This window comes from Myxine glutinosa, chromosome 3, assembly GCF_964187855.1.
Source record: "Myxine glutinosa chromosome 3, kmMyxGlut1.1, whole genome shotgun sequence".
Classification (NCBI taxonomy): domain Eukaryota; kingdom Metazoa; phylum Chordata; class Myxini; order Myxiniformes; family Myxinidae; genus Myxine; species Myxine glutinosa.
In genome coordinates this window covers 35535745-35561248 of record NC_136263.1, presented here as the reverse complement: position 1 = coordinate 35561248, position 25504 = coordinate 35535745, and the positions used below count along the sequence as shown (strand labels likewise).

The window sequence follows — 25504 nt, the reverse complement described above, 5'->3', positions numbered from 1 at the left end:
AGAAATCTCCAGCAACTGCTCGCGAACGGAAGTCGTAACGGCTTATATAAAACCAAGCACCCTCTTCGGAGGGCGTGGCTCCAACAGCCGCGCGTGCGTCACGACGACACAACCAAACGCCCGTGTGCGTGGGTTAGACCAAACCCATCGTAATGGTAACCGTGACAAGTGAATAAAGTAACCACTACAATATACACAGACACATGTATATATATATATGTATATGTATATATATATATATATATATATATATATATATGTATATATATATATATATGTTCATATATATATATATATATATATATATATATATATATATACACACATATACACACATACCAATCGTATTTTGTTGTTGTGAAGGTAACTTTTTTTTTTCCCGAAGCGTTGTTGTTGTTGTTGTTGTTGTTGTTGTTGTTGTTGTTGTAATATTTATAATATTTATTTTTCCGAAGCGATCTTGTTGTTGTGAAGGTAATATTTCTTTTTTCGAGGCAATGTTATACTTCAAAAACAAACATCATTTCTCTGCACATCTTATTGTCATAACAGGAGGATTCACAGTTCACACACCTTAACGACAGGTACGATTATATTTATTCCACGGAGCTGTGTGTCCTCTTTATAAAGCATCCCAACACCTCCAATCCTCCCCGTGTGTTGGGCGGAAGTTCCGCGGGCTCAACTCGTTATAATATATTCCTTGACTGTTTGTTGTTCATGATACATTCGGTACAAATAATTAATAAAGAACCAAAATATTACTGTAAAAAAGTTAATGGAGATGTCCGGCGTGCTGAAGTACAGACGGTACAGACCATTAATTACGTGGTTCCCAATTGGCGGTCTGCGGTCATTTATCGTGACCTTTGCTGGTCCATGGTGAGAAAAACGCCAAAACTCGATGGAAATAAGTATTTGAGCAACCATTTAATCCCCAAACTGAAGCAGGCGACTCTGTCCGCGTCATGACGTCATGACGTCGCCAGTCTCCACACACGACAAGCGGTACACGAAGAATCATCCACTGATCTACTCATTCAGATACAAACGTTTCGTGAAAACACCGTCATCTGAACTTACTGTTGTCATTTCCCAGGGTACAAGCACAATGGCCTGCGCGTGGAACGTCGCCATCGACAACGACGCGATTTACGTACCGGACGCCCGCACGTACCGAATGACGCGGAAAACCCGGAAGTGAATGTATACGTCTCAGTGGCGGTGTTTGTTCGCCGTTCGATCTTGTTCAAAACAAGGACGTGAAGATTCGCTGTTGAGGATGATGATGTGAGTTAGCAGTTCAGAGGAACTTGGATACGATGAGCAAATTGTTCGTGAGATATAAACCGTAAAAATCGTAGTCAGATAAGAAAAGCTCGAGATCAGATGGTGTGCGCTATGATTATCGGGTTCCCAAGTTGCGCAGTGTTTGACGATGTCGTCCGGTATCTCACGAAGTCGCGACGTTTAACATAGTCGACCGAGGTCAGACGTGTCGCGTTTGTTACCATCGAGGTCACATTTTTGGGAGTTACCTTAGCAAGGTCACGGCCAATGGCTCCCAACGAGCCGTCGTTGAAAGCCCTGTCCTGGAGACGCTTCTACCTGAGTCGAGCCAAGCTCAAGGCGTCCAGCCGGACGTCCGCACTGCTCTCCGGATTCGCCATGGTTCGTGATTGCACACCTGTCATTTCTCACCCACATGCTCAACCCTCACCTCATCATGCATGTATCTTCAGCCGTTCAGCGGTTTTGTTTTGCCTAGAGTCCCTGTATAAAGAGAGTTGCGCCATGCGCTGACCCGAGATTTCTGGTCACGTGATTTCGTGGCGCCATTTTGTGTCTAACTTCACCGTGCGTGAACGTCAGCTTGGTACGGGAATGTTGTTTATTGCCAAACAAAATGACTGGTTGTTCTGCTTTTGGTTGTTCAAACCAATCTGGGAAATATAAGATGTATAGATTTCTAAGTGATAAAGTCAGAAGACAAATTTGGGAAGCGAAAGTCAGACGAAAGAGCTGGAAAGCGATCGACTCCTCGAGACTCTGCCAGGTAGGCCCACGCCGCTTGATGATCGATGTTCAAAAGCAATTCTATCTGCTCGGTTTTTTTTTGGTTGTCTGTCCGTTGAAAACCCTTTTAAAGGGAAGTGATTTGTGTTTGTTTATAATCTTCAAGGAGCTGACCAAAAATGCATTTCCGTGGGAAGAACCCTGCTCAATTTTTTTCGGGTAGTCCTAGCGGACCGCATATTGTCATTGATTGATGAAATGTCCCGGTACAGTGACATTGCCTGGTCTGCGGTTGGGTAGTCTGCGGGCAATGTCACTGTACTTTTTCAGAGGGAATTAATTTTGATTTTATAGGGGTGGGAAACCCATGGTCCGTTTTGTTTTCAGTTGTCTGTCCGTCCATTCAAAACTTATTCCGAGGCAAGTTATTTTTTTGGTTTAAAATCTTTAGCCTAATCGGCAATCATAAAAGCAATTTTAGGGGGGGACCTGCTCAATTTTTTTGCGGGTTGTGCAGCCATCCATACGTCCAAAATTTGACGAGTTATTGTTTGCTTTGTACAGTGTTCATGCGTCTTGTGAGGGGGATGCTCACTTGTGAGGAGTGAACGGAGTAGTGATGAGTCTCACTTGTGAGGAGTGAACGGAGTAGTGATGAGTTTCACTTGTGAGGAGTGAACGTAGTGGGATGAAGTGTTGGTCTGGTCAGAGTGTTGTATTACGGGCAGAGTTTTCTTACGGTCTGAATGTATGAATCATATTCTGTACTGAATGTATGAACCAAGTTTTGTACTGAATGTTTACTGTGTTGGGGTGTTGGCCTCATCGTGTTCCTGGTGAAATTAAACAAGTTATGGTGAATACGACGTCTTATCTGTGCTTTTCCATATCTGTTCGACTCGACGAACCGTGCACACTGCAGGTATTTTTTAAAGTTTTTTCTCTGTTTAATTACGGCTTGGCGCAGTCGAAAATTAAGTGTTAATTAAGTCGCCAGCTATGAAACATATTAATCGATCAGGCAATATCCATCAGAGTTCTGGGCAAGGGTGTAGTAATAAATGAACGTTTCAATCTTACTAGATGCCGATGACGTTTTCCTTATGTCAGAGACAGAAGCTGACTTGCAGCTTGTTAAATCATTACAATGGAAATTGAATATAAATGTCGATAAAACTAAAGTTGTACACTATAGAAATATGGCAATACCACGTACAGAATTTGTTTTAAGTGTGTTAGACTATATGTCGGCTGGAAGTCCTACACCGGAATTGCTCTCGGCACCCTTTAAAAAATATTGGATATGCTCACACTCCTTTCTAAAAGTTATTAAAATTCAGAGAACGACAGCATTGGTTTGTCTTACTTATAATGTTAGCTCTTATATGCAGTGTTGGCTTGTAATATGCATTGCCATACCACTTTTAATATCACCACACAGCTCTTTTTCACGGCAATAGCTGAGTTTTTGACAAAACAAATATCACCTGTATGTAATAATAAGACTAAATATGTGTAGTAAAATTTTTTTTAGCAGGTTTAGAATATATCACCCCATATCGCGAATGTACATGTATATCTAATCCGACACACTTAGACACAAAATGGCGTCCAAATTTGAGTTGACACAACTCTCTATATACAGTGACTCTAGTTTTGCCCGAGTCGAGTAAGGGCCAAACTGATCTTCCTGGTTGTTCGGTTTTGACAGCCTCACGTAATTACATGTTGCAGGTCTACAAGAGCTTCTTGTTGTATTTTTGAAATGTGCACCCATTGGTCGGACAGCTGCTGGGACCACACCCACACCTGTCGCTTGGCTCCTCCCACCATAGTGCCAAGACGACATTATATGGCCGCCATCTTGTTTCCTCACCGGCCTTTTCAGCAGAGGCCTGTATACAGCCTCTGCAGATTATACACTGTCCGGCTTTGTCGCATCACATTTCTATTGGCTTTGTTTAGGTGGAGAGTTACATTATTAGCAAGGTTTAATCAAGCCCACACACGCCTCCCTAAAAAAATATCGTTGCATAACTTTTGAACGGCGCCATATGCTTGTTTTCCAATCAGCCCGTTAGCGGATTTTTAAAGCCAATCCAGTCACTTTATGGCAAAGTCCCATACCTCAAATGATCACGTACATGCTTTTATGAACAGAAGGTTATTACCACAGAGAGAGAGCTGAAGGACGGAAACTTGGTGACTGGATACACCTCAGACGTTTTTGAGGCCTGAGCCAAGATGTTACTGTAATCTATATACACCAGAGAGGATAATACCATAACCATTCCAGCTGCTCCTGTACGGAGTGGGTGTAGTACTAGTTGCCTGAAGCCAGATCCAGCTGTCCGTCAGATTCGTAATTGATATTGAACCAAACCGTGAAGACCCTGGGAGATAAATTGTATAATACCTTCAACAGCAAGGATGAGGGTCTTGAGTGGACAGAAAAAAAAAAATCCTTTTTTTAAGGCCATTTTCCCTGCCGGAGCAGGGGTTAGCCTTGTGGGCCCCATGACAATCATCATGGTTCCCTTTTTAAGGCAATGTTTTAATGGCCAGATTCCCTTCCTGACGCCAACCTTTTAGTCACCTCTTATGACACACAGGGATACAGTGTACCTATTCTGAGCTGGGGCACACAACAACACATTCATCCCAGCAATCTGATACTCAATTTGCTGACCTCGGAAGGATGACAGGCTGAGTCAACCCCCCTGGCATTGATGCAACAATTGACTGGGATTTGAACTCGGGGTCCTAAGATCCCAAGCCAGCACCCCAACTGCTAAGCCAACCCCAGGCTCACTTGAGTGGACAGAGAAGGCAAAAAATATATTGTTCCATTTGTAGGGGGTAGTGATAGCTTAGAAGCAGGTAGATTTGCATAAATTAGCATGCTCCATATGTCACGATGAAGAAGAAGAACCACCATGTAATAAGTACTTGTTTAGCCCGGATGTCGTGCAAGGTGTATCTTCGTTCCCATCACGAGGGGTGGGGTCATGTTAATTAGTTTAGGGATTATGTTAATAAATCCCCTGTGTGTGGTTACCTCTGTAATTTATTCCTTTGTTCCTTTTGACAATACACCACACGTAGAGCTAGAATCGCGGATTTAATGGTACTCCTTAAATAAACTATCCGGAAGCAGGACATTCAGCGCTATGGCTGAAAACACCAACTTTGAAAGCGACATCGAAGCAGGCAGGTCTGTGGGGCCACACCCCAAAGAGCAGTGATTGGTTAGAGGGAGCATGAGGCGCTCGGGGATTGGTGGAAGGATGACGTTGGCGAGAACGTTCTGGAGCGGGCGAGTTGGCACGGACTGGTTGGATTAGGATGAGGATGACGTCAGGGGATGGATTATAAAAGACTGGTGATCCTAACATCGCTCTCTCGGTTGCTGGATCGTGGACGTCTCTCTCCTGGCAGGCGTGGATCGTGATTATTTCTCTCTCCTGGCTGGATGGTGGATTGACAGGCCATCTCCTCATGTTGGCATCGCTCACTGGGTTTGGTGCATAGTCTTTCGGCCGTGTCGTGGACTGATTCTCTCTTGTTCGTGATTCATTCACTGGCTCCTGGGGGAACGAATCGTTTGTGGATTCGTTCTTGGTTTCATGCGTCGGCACCAACGGGATATTTCATTCCCTCTGCAACATCGAAAGGCCGGAGTTTCGAGCGCTCCGGTGTGGGAACATTGGGAGGTTGGACGGTCGGAAGAACGACACGCAATTAGGAAAGCAGGATCTGGCAGAGGCCGACTTTTTCAGCCACGAGTTGGTGCCAACCGGCGAGCTGGTGCCAACCGGCGTGCATTTCCCGTGTAGGAAAACGCGGGAAATGTTCACGTTTCCGGGCCTAGACGGGGTCTGGACGACACGTGTCGGGGGTTCAAGCCGAGCAAAGAAAGCTAAGTGCCACAAACCACACATATTTATTTTTCCGTTATTTCATCCCTTGTCTATGTGGGAGTGCTCCAATTCGGAATATAGTTTTATCGTACATTATTTTGTGACCAGCATTTTCTTTGATAAATGCGGTATTTTTGTACGTTTTAATTCCGTGTTGTTTGAGTTAATTTACCCAGGTGCGAAGACGTTGGGTGGAGCCGTCCAAGTAAGTTCGTCATCTCCCTTTCCCTCGCATGTAACGAAGGTCCGCCATTGTATTGAACACCTCGGAGTGTCAAGCTCGTTTGGTCATCTGTGTCACCCTACGGTGTTCACCACACAGGGCAGGCAGACGACAATATATTTGGTATCACAGGTTTTGACCACAGTGCGGTCATTCTTGTTGATGTATAAATTCGAATTTTCATAGTCTAGCATTATACAACAACCGATATCAAATCATTCGTCTTTTCCTGTTCAAAATGTCGATCGTCCTACTTCCCTTCAAACAGCAGATCAGCTATACTGAAATCTTTGTCCTTCATGTCGATCTCATTGAGAAACCGATTTATTGCACGTGTCCAGCCAGGTAGGTGGAGTCAATATGAAGTCAGTAAAAAAAATAAAAAATTATAGTATCCAATAATATAGTATCCAATCTCAGTGCATTCCATCTTTGGTGAAAATAAGTTTTATTTGAATTGAAGACCTTCACCTGTCTTCACCAAAACTGTCTTCTGAACAGCTTTGTGTGATCTTCAGTTGAGACTTCCACATTTGGCTGCTTAGCAGTTCGAATTGCAATAGAATAGAATTGCAATAGTCCATGTGCGTGCAATTACTTGCAACTCACGACTGCCAGCCGTTGCTGTCGATCGTGAGTGCTGAGGCTTCGGGGCACTTTTTCAGATACATTTCATCGAGAAATTTCGAGTTCTTTGAATATTTCTGCATCTTTAATGTGGCGATCCTCTATTAGCTAAATGCAATGACCTGGGCTACAGTTTGTGAATCGGCCGTCTTCACTCAAATTCACCTTTAATCAGGTGGTCTTTCACTACTGTAGAATATGAGGGTGCACCTTTGCTATATACGGCCCCCATATATTTGTGAATTTCTTTGGAGCTGACACATGGCTGCTCAAATTTTACATGCTCCATAATTGTATGAGGGATCATCCGAATCCAACCAATTAAGATTTGGACCACCTGTATGCATGTGCGAGGGAGCCATACACTGTTGATTTGCACACACTGCATGAAATTGATATATGGCAGCATTTGTATCGAATGCTCATCATGTGGTATTAAATGGCTTTCTGCTTTCATGTCACAGCAAGAACATTCGATTTCAAATCTTGCACGGTAATTATACTGGAGTTTCCAATTGAAGAATAAGGAAGTTCTTCACTATCAGGAAGTTATTCATTATCAGGACGTTCAAACACCAAGCTGCTTGTTTAAAACTTTCTTCCTTCCCTTAATCCAATATTGAATTTTGGGCCCATGCATTTTTATAATCGGTGGATCTGAGATGTTACTCAGTTAAGATTTAATACTTGGCAAAGTTAATGGAACAACTTTGTAAAAGGCATCTATTGTTAAAAGGAGAAGCGTCCATCCGTCACTTTATTTTAAAGAGTTCCGACTGAGGTATAATAACAAAAAGGTGCTGTTGGAAAGCTAATGATCGATTTACTGTGTTGGAAAGCTATTAATCGATATACTTGTTTGGAAAGCTAATAATCGATTTACTTGGGTGGAAAGCTAATAATCAATTTACTTGCGTGGAAAGCTAATAATCAATTTACTTGCGTGGAAAGCTAATAATCAATTTACTTGCGTGGAAAGCTAATAATCAATTTACTTGTGTGGAAAGCTAATAATCAATTTACTTGGATGGAAAGCTAATAATCAATTTACTTGGGTGGAAAGCTAATAATCAATTTACTTGCGTGGAAAGCTAATAATCAATTTACTTGTGTGGAAAGCTAATAATCAATTTACTTGGATGGAAAGCTAATAATCAATTTACTTGGGTGGAAATCTAATAATCAATTTACTTGCGTGGAAAGCTAATAATCAATTTACTTGTGTGGAAAGCTAATAATCAATTTACTTGTGTGGAAAGCTAATAATCAATTTACTTGGGTGGAAAGCTAATAATCAATTTACTTGGGTGGAAAGCTAATAATCAATTTACTTGGGTGGAAAGCTAATAATCAATTTACTTGGATGGAAAGCTAATAATCAATTTACTTGGGTGGAAAGCTAATAATCAATTTACTTGCGTGGAAAGCTAATAATCAATTTACTTGTGTGGAAAGCTAATAATCAATTTACTTGGATGGAAAGCTAATAATCAATTTACTTGGGTGGAAAGCCAATAATCGATTTACTTGGGTGGAAAGCTAATAATCAATCTACTTGGATGGAAAGCTAATAATCAATTTACTTGCGTGAAAAGCTAATAATCAATTTACTTGGGTGGAAAGCTAATAATCAATCTACTTGGATGGAAAGCTAATAATCAATTTACTTGGGTGGAAAGCTTTTAATCAATTTACTTGGGTGGAAAGCTAATCATCAATCTACTTGGATGGAAAGCTAATAATCAATTTATTTGGGTGGAAAGCTAATAATCAATCTACTTGGATGGAAAGCTAATAATCAATCTACTTGGATGAAAAGCTAATAATCAATTTATTTGGGTGGAAAGCTAATTAATCAATCTGCTTGGGTGGAAAGCTAATAATCAATCTACTTGGATGGAAAGCTAATAATCAATCTACTTGATTGGAAAGCTAATAATCAATCTACTTGAATGGAAAGCTAAAAATCAATTTACTTGGATGGAAAGCCAATAATCGATTTACTTGGGTGGAAAGCTAATCATCAATGCACATGAATGGAAAGCTAATAATCAATCTACTTGAATGGAAAGCTAATAATCAATTTACTTGGTTGGAAAGCCAATAATCGATTTACTTGGGTGGAAAGCTAATAATCAATCTACTTGGATGGAAAGCTAATAATGAATCTACTTGTTTGGTAAGCTTATAATTGATATACTTGTTTGGAAAGCTATTAATCAATTTACTTGGGTGAAAAGCCAATAATCAATCTACTTGGGTGGAAAGCTAACAATCAATCTCCTTGGGTGGAAAGCTAATAATCAATCTACTTGGGTGGAAAGCTAATAATCAATCTACTTGGGTGGAAAGCTAATAATCAATTTACTTGGATGGAAAGCCAATAATCGATTTACTTGGGTGAAAAGCTAATCATAAATCTACTTGGATGGAAAGCTAATAATAAATCTACTTGGATGGAAAGCTAATAATCAATTTACTTGGGTGGAAATCTGATAATTGATATACTTGTTTGGAAAGCTTATAATCAATTTACTTGGGTGGAAAGCAAATAATAGATTTACTTGGGTGGAAAGCTGATAATCAATCTACTTGGATGGAAAGCTAATAATCAATTTACTTGGGTGGAAACTAATAATCAATCTACTTGGATGGAAAGCTAACAATCAATCTACTTGGATGGAAAGCTAATAATCAATTTACTTGGATGGAAAGCTAATAATCAATTTACTTGGATGGAAAGCTAATAATCAATTTACTTGGATGGAAAGCTAATAATAGATTTACTTGTTCGGAAAGCTAATAATAGATGCACTTGGTTGGAAAGCTTGTAATACATTTACGTGGGTGGAAAGCTAATAACCAATCTCCTTGGGTGGAAAGCCAATAATCAATTTACTTGGGTGGAAAGCTAATAATCAATCTACTTGAATGGAAAGCTAATAATCAATTTACTTGGGTGGAAAGCTAATAATCAATTTTCTTGGATGGAAAGCTAATAATCAATCTTCTTGAATGGAAAGCTAATAATCAATTTACTTGGATGGAAAGCTAATAATCAATCAATCTACTTGAATGGAAAGCTTATAATCAATTTACTTGGGTGGAAAGCTAATAATCAATTTACTTGGGTGGAAAGCCAATAATCGATTGACTTGGGTGGAAAGCTAATAATCAAATCTACTTGAATGGAAAGCTAATAATCAATTTACTTGGGTGGAAAGCTAATAATCAATTTACTTGGGTGGAAAGCTAATAATCAATCTACTTGAATGGAAAGCTAATAATCAATCTACTTGGGTGGAAAGCTAATAATCAATCTACTTGGATGGAAAGCTAATAATCAATTTACTTGGATGGAAAGCTAATAATCAATCTACTTGAATGGAAAGCTAATAATCAATTTACTTGGGTGGAAAGCTAATAATCAATCAATCTACTTGAATGGAAAGCTAATAATCAATTTACTTGGGTGGAAAGCTAATAATTAATATACTTGTTTGGAAAGCTTATAATCAATTTTACTTGGGTGGAAAGCCAATAATCGAATTACTTGGGTGGAAAGCTAATAATCAATCTACTTGGATGGAAAGCTAATAATTAATTTACTTGGGTGGAAAGCTAATAATCAATCTACTTGAATGGAAAGCTAATAATCAATTTACTTGGGTGGAAAGCTTCTAATAGATTTACTTGTTCAGAAAGCTAATAATAGATTTACTTGTTCGGAAAGCTAATAATAGATTTTCTTGGTCAGAAAGCTAATAATAGATTTACTTGGTCAGAAAGTTAATAATAGATTTACTTCGTCAGAAAGTTAATTATAGATTTACTTCGTCAGAAAGCTAATAATAGATTTACTTGTTCGGAAAGCTAATAATAGATTTTCTTGGTCAGAAAGCTAATAATATATTTTCTTGGTCAGAAAGCTAATAATAGATTTTCTTGGTCAGAAAGTTAATAATAGGTTTACTTGGTTGGAAATCTAATAATCGATTTACTTGGTCAGAAAGTTAATACTAGATTTACTTGGTCAGAAAGCTAATAATAGATTTTCTTGGTCAGAAAGCTAATAATAGATTTACTTGGTCAGAAAGTTAATACTAGATTTACTTGGTCAGAAAGCTAATAATATATTTTCTTGGTCAGAAAGCTAATAATAGATTTACTTGGTCAGAAAGCTAATAATAGATTTTCTTGGTCAGAAAGCTAATAATAGATTTACTTGGTCAGAAAGCTAATAATATATTTTCTTGGTCAGAAAGCTAATAATAGATTTACTTGGTGAGAAAGCTAATAATAGATTTACTTGGTCAGAAAGCTCATAATAGATTTACTTGTTCGGAAAGCTTACAGGTTTATTTGGTCGGAAAGGTAATAATCTATTTACTTGGTTGGAAAGCTAATGATAGATTTACTTGGTCGGAAAGCTTATCGGTTTATTTCGTCGGAAAGCTAATAATCGATTTACTTCGTCAGAAAGCTAATGATAGATTTTCTTGGTCAGAAAGCTAATAATAGATTTACTTGGTCAGAAAGCTAATAATAGATTTACTTGGTCAGAAAGCTAATAATAGATTTTCTTCGTCAGAAAGCCAATAATAGATTTTCTTGGTCAGAAAGCTAATAATCGATTTACTTGGTCGGAAAGCTAATAATAGATTTACTTGGTCAGAAAGCTAATAATAGATTTACTTGGCCAGAAAGCTAATAATAGATTTTCTTGGTCAGAAAGCTAATAATAGATTTACTTGGTCAGAAAGCTTACAGGTTTATTTGGTCGAAAAGGTAATAATCTATTTACTTGGTTGGAAAGCTAATAATAGATTTACTTGGTGAGAAAGCTAATAATAGATTTACTTGGTCGGAAAGCTAATAATCAATTTACTTGGGTGGAAAGCTAATAATCAATTTACTTGGGTGGAAAGCTAATAATCAATTTACTTGGATGGAAAGCTAATAATCAATTTACTTGGATGGAAAGCTAATAATCAATTTACTTGGATGGAAAGGTAATAATTGATTTACTTGGGTGGAAAGCTAATAATAGATTTACTTGTTCGGAAAGCTTATAGGTTTATTTGGTCGGAAAGGTAATAATCTATTTTCTTGGTTGGAAAGCTAATAATAGATTTTCTTGGTCAGAAAGCTAATAATAGATTTACTTGGTGAGAAAGCTAATAATAGATTTACTTGGTCGGAAAGCTCATAATATATTTACTTGGTCAGAAAGCTAATAATAGATTTTCTTGGTCAGAAAGCTAATAATATATTTACTTGGTCGGAAAGCTTATAGGTTTATTTGGTCGGAAAGGTAATAATCTATTTACTTGGTTGGAAAGCTAATAATAGATTTACTTGGTCGGAAAGCTTATCGGTTTATTTGGTCAAAAAGCTAATAATAGATTTACTTGGTCAGAAAGCTAATAATAGATTTTCTTGGTCAGAAAGCTAATAATAGATGTTCTTGGTCAGAAAGCTAATAATCGATTTACTTGGTCGGAAAGCTAATAATAGATTTACTTGGTCAGAAAGCTAATAATAGATTTACTTGGTCAGAAAGCTAATAATAGATGTTCTTGGTCAGAAAGCTAATAATAGATGTTCTTGGTCAGAAAGCTAATAATAGATGTTCTTGGTCAGAAAGCTAATAATAGATTTACTTGGTCAGAAAGCTAATAATAGATTTTCTTGGTCAGAAAGCTAATAATAGATGTTCTTGGTCAGAAAGCTAATAATAGATTTACTTGGTCAGAAAGCTAATAATAGATTTTCTTGGTCAGAAAGCTAATAATAGATGTTCTTGGTCAGAAAGCTAATAATCGATTTACTTGGTCGGAAAGCTAATAATCGATTTACTTGGTCAGAAAGCTAATAATAGATTTACTTGGCCAGAAAGCTAATAATAAATTTTCTTGGTCAGAAAGCTAATAATAGATTTACTTGGTCGGAAATCTAATAATCGATTTACTTGGTCAGAAAGCTAATAAAATAGATGTTCTTGGTCAGAAAGCTAATAATAGATTTTCTTGGTCAGAAAGCTAATAATAGATTTACTTGGTCAGAAAGCTAATAATCGATTTACTTGGTCAGAAAGCTAATAATAGATGTTCTTAGTCAGAAAGCTAATAATCGATTTACTTGGTCGGAAAGCTAATAATCGATTTACTTGGTCAGAAAGCTAATAATAGATTTTCTTGGTCAGAAAGCTAATAATAGATTTACTTGGTCAGAAAGCTTATAGGTTTATTTGGTCGGAAAGCTAATAATCGATTTACTTGGTCGGAAAGCTAATAATAGATTTACTTGGTCAGAAAGCTAATAATAGATTTTCTTGGTCAGAAAGCTAATAATAGATTTACTTGGTCAGAAAGCTTATAGGTTTATTTGGTCGGAAAGGTAATAATCTATTTACTTGGTTGGAAAGCAAATAATAGATTTACTTGGTCAGAAAGCTAATAATTGATTTTCTTGGTCAGAAAGCTAATAATAGATTTACTTGGTCGGAAAGCTTATAGGTTTATTTGGTCGGAAAGGTAATAATCTGTTTACTTGGTTGGAAAGCTAATAATCGATTTACTTGGTCAGAAAGCTAATAATTTATTTACTTGGTCAGAAAGCTCATAATCGAATTACTTGGTCAGAAAGGTAATAATAGGTTTACTTGGTAGGAAAGCTAAACATCGGAGCAATACCACTGGCCCTCATCTGGTAGAATAAACAGTATACTGCACTGACTAAGGGTATTTTAAAATAAATTTCAATGCTTGCTCGAAGACAGGGCAGCATGTAGAATCATACTAACATAATTATAAGACTTTAAACATACAAACAAAAAAAATCCTATTTTGGGGGGCAACGTCCCCCCCCCCCCCATCTCCCCTCCAACCCCGTGTACCTCCTCAGACCCCAATTTTTCCAATGCCTTGAACAAACATTGGTACATCATGGACGATGAAGGCTGTGGTAAAGTTTCATCAAATTTGTGTATGTAGGTTCTGCTAAAAAAGCAAATGCCTATTATGGGGGGGGGGGGGGGGGGGGTAAGTGACCAATAACTCAATAACCCAATGACCGCTCTGACAGAACTACAGAGTTCCTTGGCTGAGATGGGAGAACCAGCCAGCAGGACAACAGCAAACCCAATAACCCAATGACCACTCTGACAGAACTACAGAGTTCCTTGGCTGAGATGGGAGAACCAGCCAGCAGGACAACAGTCTTTGCAGCACTTCACATGTGACGCACATGGGGCAGCATGCCTGATGTTTGCAAAATGGCACCTGAAAGACTCTCAAGGCATGAGACAAAAGATTATGTGGTCTGATAGGATGAAAATGGAACTCTTTGGCCTGAATGCAAAGCGTCTGGTGGAAACCGAGCACAGCTCATCACCCATCCAACGGTATCCATATACCGTGAAGCATGGTGGTGGCAGCATCATGCTATGGGGATGCTTTTCAGCGCCAGGAACTGGGAGACTTGTAAGGATAGAGGGAACAATGAATGGAGCCAAATGCAGGTAAATCTTTGAGGAGAACCTGCTTCAGTGTACAAAAGACCTTAGACTGTGGCGAAGATTTACGTTCCAACAGGACAATGATCCCCAAGCATACAGCCAAAGCAACATTTTGAAGGGCTTCAGCACAAGAATGTGAAAATCCTTGAGTGGCCCAGCCAAAGCCAAGACTTGAATCCCATTGACGATCTGTGGCAAGACTTCAAGATTGCTGTTCACTGACTTTCCCCATCCAACTTGACAGAGCTTGAGCAAATCTGCAAGGAAGACTGGGAGAAACTCCCCAAATCCAATGCAAATCCAGTAAATGAGATTATTCTTTCATTTTTTAATATTATTTTGTAACAATTTCTAAACAAGACTGAAAGTCTAACTTGTAGTTAATCTGCATAGCCAGGCTTATTTGATACTTTAGTTGAAGAGGATGGTATGACCTGGGTGGAGATACCAGTTAGCAAATAATGTAAGTATTCAATTATTTTGAAGTGCTCTAAGTCTCTAAGCTGTCTGTCTCCACGGAACTGAACAGATTGCATTGAGAATTTGAGACACTGGTTTATTGTCCCCCGTCGTACCGCGGAGCGAAAGGGTGACTATGGTTTTCCCCTCCGTCCGTGTGTGCGTCTGTGCGTGTGTGCGTGCGTTGAACCTTGTGAGCGGAATATCTTGTAAAATAAATGAACTACTAACTTCTAATCTGGTGTGTGGGTGTATCTACGCATAAGGAAGAAAGCTGTTGAAAATTGGGTCATCACGGCAAAATCCAAGATGGCCGCCGCCATGTATGTCTGAACCTTGTGAGCGGAATATCTTGAAAAATAAACGAACTGCTAACTTCTAATCTGGTGTGTGGGTGTATCTAGGCATAAGGGAGAACGCTATTGAAAATTGGGTCGCCACGTCAAAATCCAAGATGGCCGCCACCATATATATGTCTGAACCTTATGAGCGAAATATATTGAAAAATAAACGAATTACGAACTTCTAATCTGGTGTGTGGGTGTATCTATGTATAAGGGAGAACGCTATTGAAAATTGGGTCGCCACGTCAAAATCCAAGATGGCCGCCACCATATATATGTCTGAACCTTGTGAGCGAAATATCTGAAAAATAAACGAACTACTAACTTCTAATCTGGTGTGTGGGTGTATCTACGTATAAGGGAGAACGCTATTGAAAATTGGGTCGCCACGTCAAAATCCAAGATGGCCGTCTTGCGTCTTCCACTTTGTCAACTCACATCACTTCACCGACGGGGTACCTCGGCGTAACGCTTGTTCAATATGTTTCGGGTCAACAATGAACCAACCATGTACCGCTTCAATCCAGTAACTTTGCAGTCACGACAAAGGTATTGCAGTTTTATGATTATATTTAGTATATTTATTATTTTTACGAAAACGATAATACTGTATTAAGAAACCTGGACTAATTTGTCCGAAGCGGCCTGAAGGTGAGGCATGAAGCCTAAAGCCTATACGTACTGTGTCATTGGAAGACCTATAACGTCCTTTCGATATTTGATGGTCATTTTAACAATGGGTTTGTTTGTATTTCACACTGAATGAAAACGTGAAGGTAGAGTATGCAGATTGTGATACATGACAGGTTCAACGATATGTCCGGCCTGACCGGCATAGGAATCAAAATGGCGGTGTGTGGAGTCAGCCGTCGTACCACCGTAATGATATCACATCACCCCTGTCATGTGACCAGATCCTCAGCTCTGATTGGTGTATGTTTGAGGGGACATACATACATACATACATACATACATACATGCTACACCTTCAAAAAAATTCCACTTTGACATTATGGGGTATTATGTGTAGATCAGTGACAAAAAAAGTCAATTAATCCATTTTATATTCAGGGTGTAACACAACAAAATGTGAAAAAAGTCAAGGGGTGTGAATACTTTCTGAAGGCACTGTATATATCATTTTTGGCCCCATTTCTCAATGGTGAAGAATCACTTTAAAAATTAAAAATAAATCCCTTATCCGGATCCCGATCACCAACATTGAATCAATTTTTCCTTGTCACACACCCAACCTCTTCACCAAGTTTAATCTGAACCCGTCCACAACTCTTTCAGATATCGTGCTAAATATCGTTTTTGGCCCCACCTCTCAATCGTGAAGAATCACTTTTAAAATTCTGTTATCCAGAACCGGATCTTCACCAAAATCGAATCGATTCATCCTTGTCACACACCCAATCTGTCCACCAGGTTTTGTCCAAATACATCCATTACTTTTTGAGATATCGTGCTATGTATCGTTTTTGGCCCGATCTCCAAATGGTGAAGAATCACTTTAAAAATTCTAGTAGCCGGATCCGAATCCGGATCTTCACCAAAATCGAATCATTTAGTCCTCGTCACATACGCGACATCTCAGCCAAATTTCGTCCGAATCCGTCCACAACTTTTTGAGATATTTTGTTCACAGAGAGACAGACAAACAGACAGGGGTGAAAACATAACCTCTATCCACCTTTGGTGGTGGAGGTAAAGAGAGCATCAGCTGATGAAAAAAGTGGGAGAGGTTATGTTGTAATGGGTAGTTTGCAAATTTCTTATTGGAGGTATTTTTGTTGTTCGCCGATTACTGATTTATTTGGGTTTTCTCTCCCCAGGTAGCGATGGTGGAAGTAGAATTGGAACGAAAGTACGATTATCCTCCCGTTCTCCTTGTTGCCTTCAGCGTATGCACCACGGTGCTTGTAGCTGTTCACCTGTTTGCGCTGATGGTCAGCACGTGCATTCTACCACACGTGGAGGTATTCCGTGTTTGCCTCTTTCCTTTTATCGATGACGCTTAACATATGCATGCCAGGCATTTCGAGTCCAAATGGTGAATTTATACTTTTTAAAAAAAGAAAAGAATTTTTTATTGATATTTATCGACCCTCGATAAAACTTCCTGCTATCTCTATGTGGCTGCAGTTTGCACACTATAAAAAGTCATGTACCCAGGTGTTTGAATGTCCTGTGTGAAAGGGCTACCTTTGGCTACAACGGGCAACCATAATGTTCAGATTGGCAATGGGTTGCAGGTGTATGCTAAAATCATATTTAAATTTCAGTACTTTTTGTCTCATCTGTCATCCAAATGTTGCATTTGCCTATTGTGCCAACACGAAGTTGTTAGGTGAGTGCTTGATGCTAACATAGTGTTCGCACCTCTCATTCCCAAGGCCGTCGACAGCAGCAAGGACATAAACTCTGTGTCGGAGTCTCCCCACGAGCGGCTCCATCACTACATCGAGCTAGCTTGGGCCTGCTCAACTGTATTCGGCACTCTTCTCTTCCTTATTGAGGTATCTGCCTTTCCTATAAAGGATCCGCCAACCTCCTCCAGCCCATTTGTGTAAACCTCAAGGAGACGTCACACCAGTTTTTTTGATGACTTCATTATGCAGGGTGATGAATCAATTTGTCCGAGTCATCCCTCAGATGGATGTTCAACTGGCATCCCATCTACCTGCATGGTGGATGCTAAAGACCCCACGTTATTTTTCACGAAGAGTAGGCGACCGGCACCATAAACAAGTTCTAAATTCCTGGCCTAACTACTGCTAGGAGAGGAATGCCAAACTGCCCAGCATGACCCAGGCCAAGAAACTGAGTATGGTACATCTGATCGGATCTTGATCATCTGTGATCTGATCGATTGTTATACTGGAAGGTTCTTTTATTACACACAAGGCTAACATCACACATTTGCCCTTTCAGAATGTAAGCATTTATTAAAACTGCTCCACTAAAACCTTGGAATAAAAAAATGAACTTGGGGTAGAACATTTTTATTTAACAGAATAGGTTTGTCGACAGATTTCTTCGGCTGTTACCGGATTTTACCGGATTATTTTTGTCCCTGCAAAATGTTTTGGCAGGATAATGTTAATAAAGGGTGTTAACTCTCTGCCGAGAGACTGCATTCCGACGTGAGAGTTCTGGCCGAATGATTTTTAACCCACGCACGCAGAGCGAAAAGCGGGGTTAAGCAATTGGTTCACTTTGTCAGTCTGTCCACGAACGTCAATTTATGATCGAGGAACAGCTTAATTCAAATTGAATTATATATTTTGAACACAAATCGGAAAACGAACTTGTAGTTTAACAGTACTTCGCCTCTGAATTCGTCCTGATCGCACATGCACAAAGAGTGAGATAATATTTTTAGACTGTCTGTCTGGCAGTGAAACAAAATTGAGAATCATTACAAATAGGAAACTTAGGTTTTAGCGACAGAGTGGAGAAAGAGCGGTGTGTGTGAGTGCATGCGCACACAGGATGATGATGACAGGCTAAGGTAGTAGGTACAGCAGGTCTTACTGGACAGCACTGCTGATTGATGACCAGAGCATCCCAAAACTGATCAAAATGGTACTGGCTCTGCCAGGTGGGCAGCGGTTCAGAAGCGTGGTCCGCCTTGGTAGTTTGAATGTGGGATCAATGGAAGGAAGAGGAGTCGAGGTGGAGGAAATGACGCAGAGAAGGAGGTTGGAAGTATTACGTGTGCAGGATACCAAATGGAAAGACGTGGCTTGGAGGATACAAGCTGTTACACGTGGGTTGGGATAAGAGTATCGGAAGAGATCAGCAAACAGGTGGTCAGAGTGGAAAGATGGGAGGTACAGACAGTTATGCCATGGGTGGTGATACAGAGGCAAATTGTGTATTGTGTCGCCATATGGGCTACAATGGGAAGCACTGGGGTGAGAGAAGCAGAAATTCAGGGACAGACTGGAGAGGATGATTGGAATAGTTGAGCTGGAGGAGGTGATGCTGTGCCGTGCACGTGGAAGTAGCGGTGTCGGGGAACTGCAGAAGTTTTGTGTGGAAGTTTGTTTGGAAAGAGTGTATCTTCGAGGAATATAAACCAGGTATGGGGGGCAGAGGAAGTAGCGAAGGCAGTTAGTGTAAAGGAGGTTTGGAAGAGGATAGAGAAGATCAAGGATAGAGGGAGACAACCAGATAGTGTTTTGCTACATGTGTATGGGCAGAAGAAAGCAGCGGGGAGAGTTGTGGATAAGGTGAGAATTGACATGGAAGATGAGGTGTACAACAAGTTGGAAGAGGATGGTGGGAGGAAAATGATCTATAAATTGGCTCGTGACAGGGATGAGATAGATAGTAAGGACATGAAGGGGGTGGGGATGGTGGTGATTAAGGATGGTGGTGCGAGGCTAGTGACAGAGAGGGCAGCATTGAATGTGTGGGAAGGTAATTTCAAGGAGCTGTTGAACTGGGGAGGGAATAACGGCAAGCTGAAGCTACCGAGTTATGTGAAGGGGAAAGTGGAATTGGTGGAAATCACGGATGAGGTATGGACAGAATTGAAGAGGATGAAGAAAGGAGAGTGCTAGGCAATGGTGAGGTGTGTGCAGAGATGAAAATTGCAGCGGAATAAGTCGGAGTCTGTTGGATGAGGAAGCTGTTGAATGTATGTATGTAGGAGACATGGTTGAATCCAGAATTGTAGGACAGGGTTAATTGTGCCGATATGGAAGGGGAGAGGTGATGTTCAAGATCCAGGGAAGTACAGGGGGAATTATGCTTCCAAATCATGTCATGAAGGTGCTGGAGAGGATTCTCGACAGGAGGATAATGAAGAATGTGTAGATGGAGATCGGAGAAGAGCAGCAGGGGTTTATAAAGGTAGTGGGGGCAACGGATGAGATGTTCATGCTGAGACAGCTGGTGGAGAAAAGGTGGGATGTGCAAGGTGAAATTGCATTGGGATACGTGGACCTGGAGAAGGCCTAAGACACTGCCCCGAGAGAGATGGTGATGGAGACACTGAGATGAATGGGAATGCCAGAAGCAGAGGTTAGGTTGGTTGAAGTGATGTACAAGGGAACACAGGGAAGAGTTTTGCTTGGTGCTGGGATGTCGGAGGAGTTCAGCGTGAACATCGGTTTGAGGCAGGGAGGCGCTCTCAGCCCATTCCTGTTTATCTTAGTGAAGGAGCTGGTTAGCAGGACCAAGCACTGGTTGGTAAAATGTCGGCTGATATTGGCTGGACACTTGGTGCAAATGGGTGAAGAGAGAATGGCAAAGAGAGCGGATAGGTTGAGGAAGCAAGGTAGGAGGAAAATAGGTAAACCGTGGTTGAGATGGGAGGATTGTGGGGCTGGCTGGAGAGTGGCGAGAGTTGGCTGAGGACAGAGGCGAGTGAAGGAGTATCGTGGTCAAGGCAGGGCAGAAGCTCGGTGCCATTCGACCTCACCCCTTATAAAGGGAAGAAGAGGAGATAAATGACGCAAAAAACAAGCATGTAGAATTAATAGAACGTGTTAAAGTGGTGTAATAGACGCTGCAGCAATGGCGGTAAACGTCCAATTTATTTTTATTTTATTTTTCACAACCTTTAAAATCTTTATTTTATTTAAATTGAATTATATTGTTGAACATTGTCGACAACAAATCACCTTTTTGCCACTTTCAAAACCCTTCCGTTCAACAGTACTTGGACAAAATATTACGGCATTTTACATCATCACGACCAATCATATTTGCTGCTCGCAGACCCTGTCAGAGAAGAGCACCCATCATATTTCCCGCTCGCAGACCCTGTCCTTCATTGTTCTCGATTACTTAACGCCAAAAAATTAAAACGACGGCGTCTCATCCATGCCACTTTTACACACCTGCATGTGCAGCAAGCCAGTATACCACCTTTAGAGGCCATTTTTCCCCGCAAAGCGGGGGTTGGCCTTTTTCGGGAACCGTGGTTGTTGTTGTTTTTCGGTCCCCTTTTTGAAGCAATGTTTTACGGCCGGATGCCCTTCCTGACGCCAACCCTTTTTGCCGCCTTTAACGACAAACAGGGAATTACCAGTGAACTGGTACTCAATTAGCCGACCTCGGAAGGGTGACAGGCTGAGTCAACCCCCCCTGGCGTTAATTCAGCGATCGACCGGGATTCGAACCCAGGATCCTAGGATCCTAAGCCGGCACCCTAGACGCTAGCCCAACACCAGAGCAAGCCAGTATGACGCAGCCAAAGTGGTTTAGCAAGAGATTTGCATTATTTGGTTATCATTTTATAGCCATTTTTAATCAGATGAACAATTTAATATATTCCAAAAGTAAGCACAAACGTGCTCTCCTTTTCATTGTGCAAAGTTTTGTCATCACATGTTTTAGCTTGGACAATGTTGTGCTTGCAATGCCACTGGAGAAGCCCAATTTGGCTCTACCATGACTAGATCTATAGCTGGGATTTATTTAAAGGTTGACTGTAGTGTGGGATTACTGGCTGATTGATTCTTACCAGTTGACGTTTCCCTCGATTATAAGCAAACGCATCATGAAATGGCACTTTGATTATGGGAAGAGCTTACACCTAAGATAACGTGTTGTCCTTGTTTCGGACAGGTGATACTGTTGTGCTGGGTGAAGTTCCTTCCGGTAGGAACAATTCAAGTACCAAAGGTGAGAATGAGTACAAGCAAGTAGGGCAGTTATATTAATTAGTTGGGAGGTGCAGGTGTGAGCATGTGCTTGAAGGTAGAGTTGGTGTGGATTGCCTCCAGAGACTTGGGATAATTACCCGGTTAGTTGGTGATCTATTGTGGATTTGTAGTACGGTGGTTAAATTCCGCATTCATTGTGGATCTGGACTGGAGCCACGAGCCTATTCCAAAATGCAAGGATGGCACATGCTCCGTTAATGCACCACCCTAGCCTGCGAAGCATCATGCAATAGTTTGATGATGATGGTGCGAGTTATCGTTTTCAACGAATCTCTTCGTTGGCGTGCTCGCTAAGGATTGTGCGGTGGCTGTATAGTCCAATGCGGGACCCGCAGCATCTCCCGCAAACATCGCAGAACCGAGAATCGAACCGAGATTGGCTGAAAAGGCTGGACCCAGATTAGACCATACATCTGAGCAAGTGATTTTGCCCAAATTCCTGAATTCTCTAGAACCTCTGATCGCTGTATGGGTGGGTTCCGGGGAGTGAGATGGTTTGTTTTATTCCCCTTATTTTAATTCCTGGCTGCTTTTTATCTCTTCAATGTCATCGTTTGGTGATTAATCCAAGCTTAGCAGTAGACAAGCTCAAGTCTCTGTTTTTATTGCCTTTTCCCTCAGCCAGTGGAAGAAAAGGGAGGTTTCACTGTGGGATTGCAGGCCGCTTGCGCAGCCACCGTGATCCTCGTACCTGTACTCTTCCTCTTCTGTTTCTTCACGCTTCATTTCTACCGCTCGCTTGTTGCACACAAGATCGCCTGGCATAGCCAAGAGATAGCCGAGATGGAAAAGGCCTTGAAGGGAGGGTCTGAAATGATTGTAATTGATGCGTAACAAATGATGCTACGTTTCTACCCAGATAAAGCAGATCATTGTTACATTTGGAAAAAACAATTTTGGTAATTAATGGTGAGATGCTTGGCATTTATTTTTTTTGTAACAATGCTTTGTTTTTCTTTACAAATGGAGAAACGAGGCAGCATATGCAAAAAAACCCTTCTGTTTAACTCGTTATAAAGGGCAAAGCCAAGGAAATTAAGGGAAAACTATAACGGCACTCTTCGACGTCACGACGTCGACTGATATGCCTTCACCCACATTATTACGATACTTGTACCAAGTTTAATTTAAATTCATTCAGCCGTTATCAAGTTATAGACCTATTACAGGCTTTGACTTTGACCCCAAAATCTAATACGTTAATCTTTCCATCATTATACATACCTGTACCAAGTTTGATTTAAATCCATTCAGTTGTGCTCAAGTTATCACATTTTTACCTGACATGACCTTTAACTTTGACCCCAAAATCTAATAAGCACATTATTACATCATTACGATAATTGTACCAAGTTTAATTTAAATCCATTCAGCCGTTCTCAAGTTAGACATATTCGACTTTGACCTTTGACCTCTTGACCCCAAAATGTAATCAGTTCATCTTTACATCATTATACATAATTGTACCAAATTTGGTCAGATTCCCATAACTGGTTCACAAGTTATCGCGGTAACAGGATTTTTTACCTAACATGACCTCTCACCTTTGACCTTTGACCTCGTGACCCCAAAATCGAATCAGTTCATCTTTACCTCATTACACATACATGCACCAAGTTTGACGAAGATCCCTTTAGCCATCCTCAAGTTATCGCTGTAACGAATACCTATGACGGATGGACAGGAGGAACGGACAGACAGCCTGAAAACATAATGCCTTCGGCGACTTCGTTGGCGGAGGCATAAAGTACAAATTATAATGTGCTCAAGGAAGGATGATGATCGGGATAAAGGAGGTGAACTTATTTTTTTCTTCACTCCTCATTATGAGAGCCTCAAGTCTGTCCTGGCCAAGATTCAAACGGGTTGCAGATGGAGAGTTCAATAAAACCACCGTTTAGAGGCCATTTTTCCCCGCAAAGCGGGGGTTGGCCTTTTCGGGGACCGTGGTAGTTGTTGTTTTTTGGTCCCCTTTTTGAAGCAATGTTTTACGGCCGGATGCCCTTCCTGACGCCAACCCTTTTTGCCGCCTTCAACGACAAACAGGGAATTACCAGTGAACTGGTACTCAATTAGCCGACCTCGGAAGGATGACAGGCTGAGTCAACCCCCCTGGCGTTAATTCAGCGATCGACCGGGATTCGAACCCAGGACTCTAGGATCCTAAGCACCCTAGCCGCTAGCCCAACACCAGGGATATGGTTCAATGCACACTCGAAATGACCAACACCAGGTTCAATGCACACTCGAAATGGCCAACCGGCTGTCCAGGCCCAATTAAGAGCACAAGTATAGGTGAGCGGGGGAGAATGGGAGTCAGTCTAGCACTCAGAAATTATAGGTGGGATTTCCAAGAACAGGTCACATGGACAACGAAGCTTGCTAATTGTATGATGCATGACCAGGCTGTCAGAAGAGTTCAAAGGTCATGTATTTGCTTTTGACCTGTCTAATCCGACTGTAGTCTGTGATCCTGGCAGTCTGCAGGTGGTGCGTTGTCGCAACGGGTCTGTCGTTGGGCAGCTTGCTAAGTTTCCTCACAGGTGGATGCTTGAAAATCCCATGATGCTTTTCAAAAGGAGTAAGCCATGATGTGGTGGTATCCTGGGCAAATTCCCCCAACGTGCAGGGGAAATACATCAGTGGCCCACCCATACCGCAATGACGATGCAACCAGCTGGATTAATTTTAGGTGAACCCTGGTCCAATATGCATTCGCACAATGTATGGCCATCTTCACGCCATAACATTTCTTCCAGCTGTAGCAGCACTGCTCCGAAGTACCTTGATCTGCAACAGCAACAATAGTTATTTTTCAAGGCAACCTTATTCATTATGTATTTTTTATTTGCTTTTTTAAAAACTATGTGTGTGCCTAAAACAAGTTTTCCCTTAACTTTTTTTAAAATGGTGATCAAAGGTTCTGTGGTGCTTGTAGCTGTAGGACAAGGGCATCAATATATGTATTTTAACCGGAATTACAGAGACATTGAAATGCCCCACTGAGTGCGGAGAAAAGCTGTGTCATTGTTGTGACGTCATTGGTACTCAAGAGTACCCTGGGAAGTGACGGCACTCCCCTTCCCCACCAACTGTGTGTGTGTGTGTGTGTGTGTGTGTGTGTGTGTGTGTGTGTGTGTGTGTGTGTGTGTGTGTGTGTGTGTGTGTGTGTGTGTGTGTGTGTGTGTGTGTGTGTGTGCGCGCGCTATGAGCCTTGGAATCATAGATCATGTATGGTGTAAAAATTACAGGATTGTGGGATTGAATCCCAGCAACACAATCTCCATTATTTGATGGGAATGTCAAAACAAAGTGCATAGTTTTTGGTGTTAGGCCTTAAGTCGGAGTTTTTGTTTTTTGTTACAAATACCTTGTAAAACCTTAAACTGCAATGAAAAGGAGTTTTGTATTAGGTGGTGATGAGGTTAGTGTTCAGTAGCTTTTGATCTTGAATGAAGTGGTACGAATGAAGATCTTGAATGAAGGTAAGGTTGGAATATCAGGTAAACTTTTTGAAGGCTTAACCATAAGCTACTGCTTTGCGTCTGCTATCGAAAAAGCATTTTTGAAATAAACTTTTGGTAAAAAATTTGTTTGAAACCATTTTTACTTTTGGGAAAGAAGTTTTTTTTTTTTTTGCCCGAAGGAATGGAATTTCATTCTAGAATCTTACGAACAAACTATCAGTACACACCCGACGGGTGCACTTG

General features: G+C 40.7%; 2 protein-coding genes across 3 annotated transcripts in view; both read left to right on the top strand.

Annotated features, from left to right (window-relative positions):
• LOC137417057 (uncharacterized) overlaps nucleotides 1–25504 on the top strand; it is a 293573-nt gene that overhangs the window by 57171 nt on the left and 210898 nt on the right. The gene's annotated exons all lie outside the window — the stretch shown is intronic.
• Nucleotides 1179–25385, top strand: LOC144891286 (protein orai-2-like). Of its 2 annotated transcripts, none has more exons than XM_078773871.1 (5): nucleotides 1179–1671; nucleotides 16947–17090; nucleotides 17508–17630; nucleotides 21697–21753; nucleotides 22416–25385. In XM_078773871.1, the coding sequence occupies exons 1-5, from the start codon at nucleotides 1558–1560 to the stop codon at nucleotides 22626–22628; spliced, it is 651 nt and encodes a 216-aa protein (XP_078629997.1). In that variant the 5' UTR covers nucleotides 1179–1557; the 3' UTR covers nucleotides 22629–25385. The 2 variants fall into 2 exon arrangements, with proteins under 2 accessions (XP_078629997.1, XP_078629996.1); XM_078773870.1 differs by lacking the exon at nucleotides 1179–1671 and adding an exon at nucleotides 1822–2056.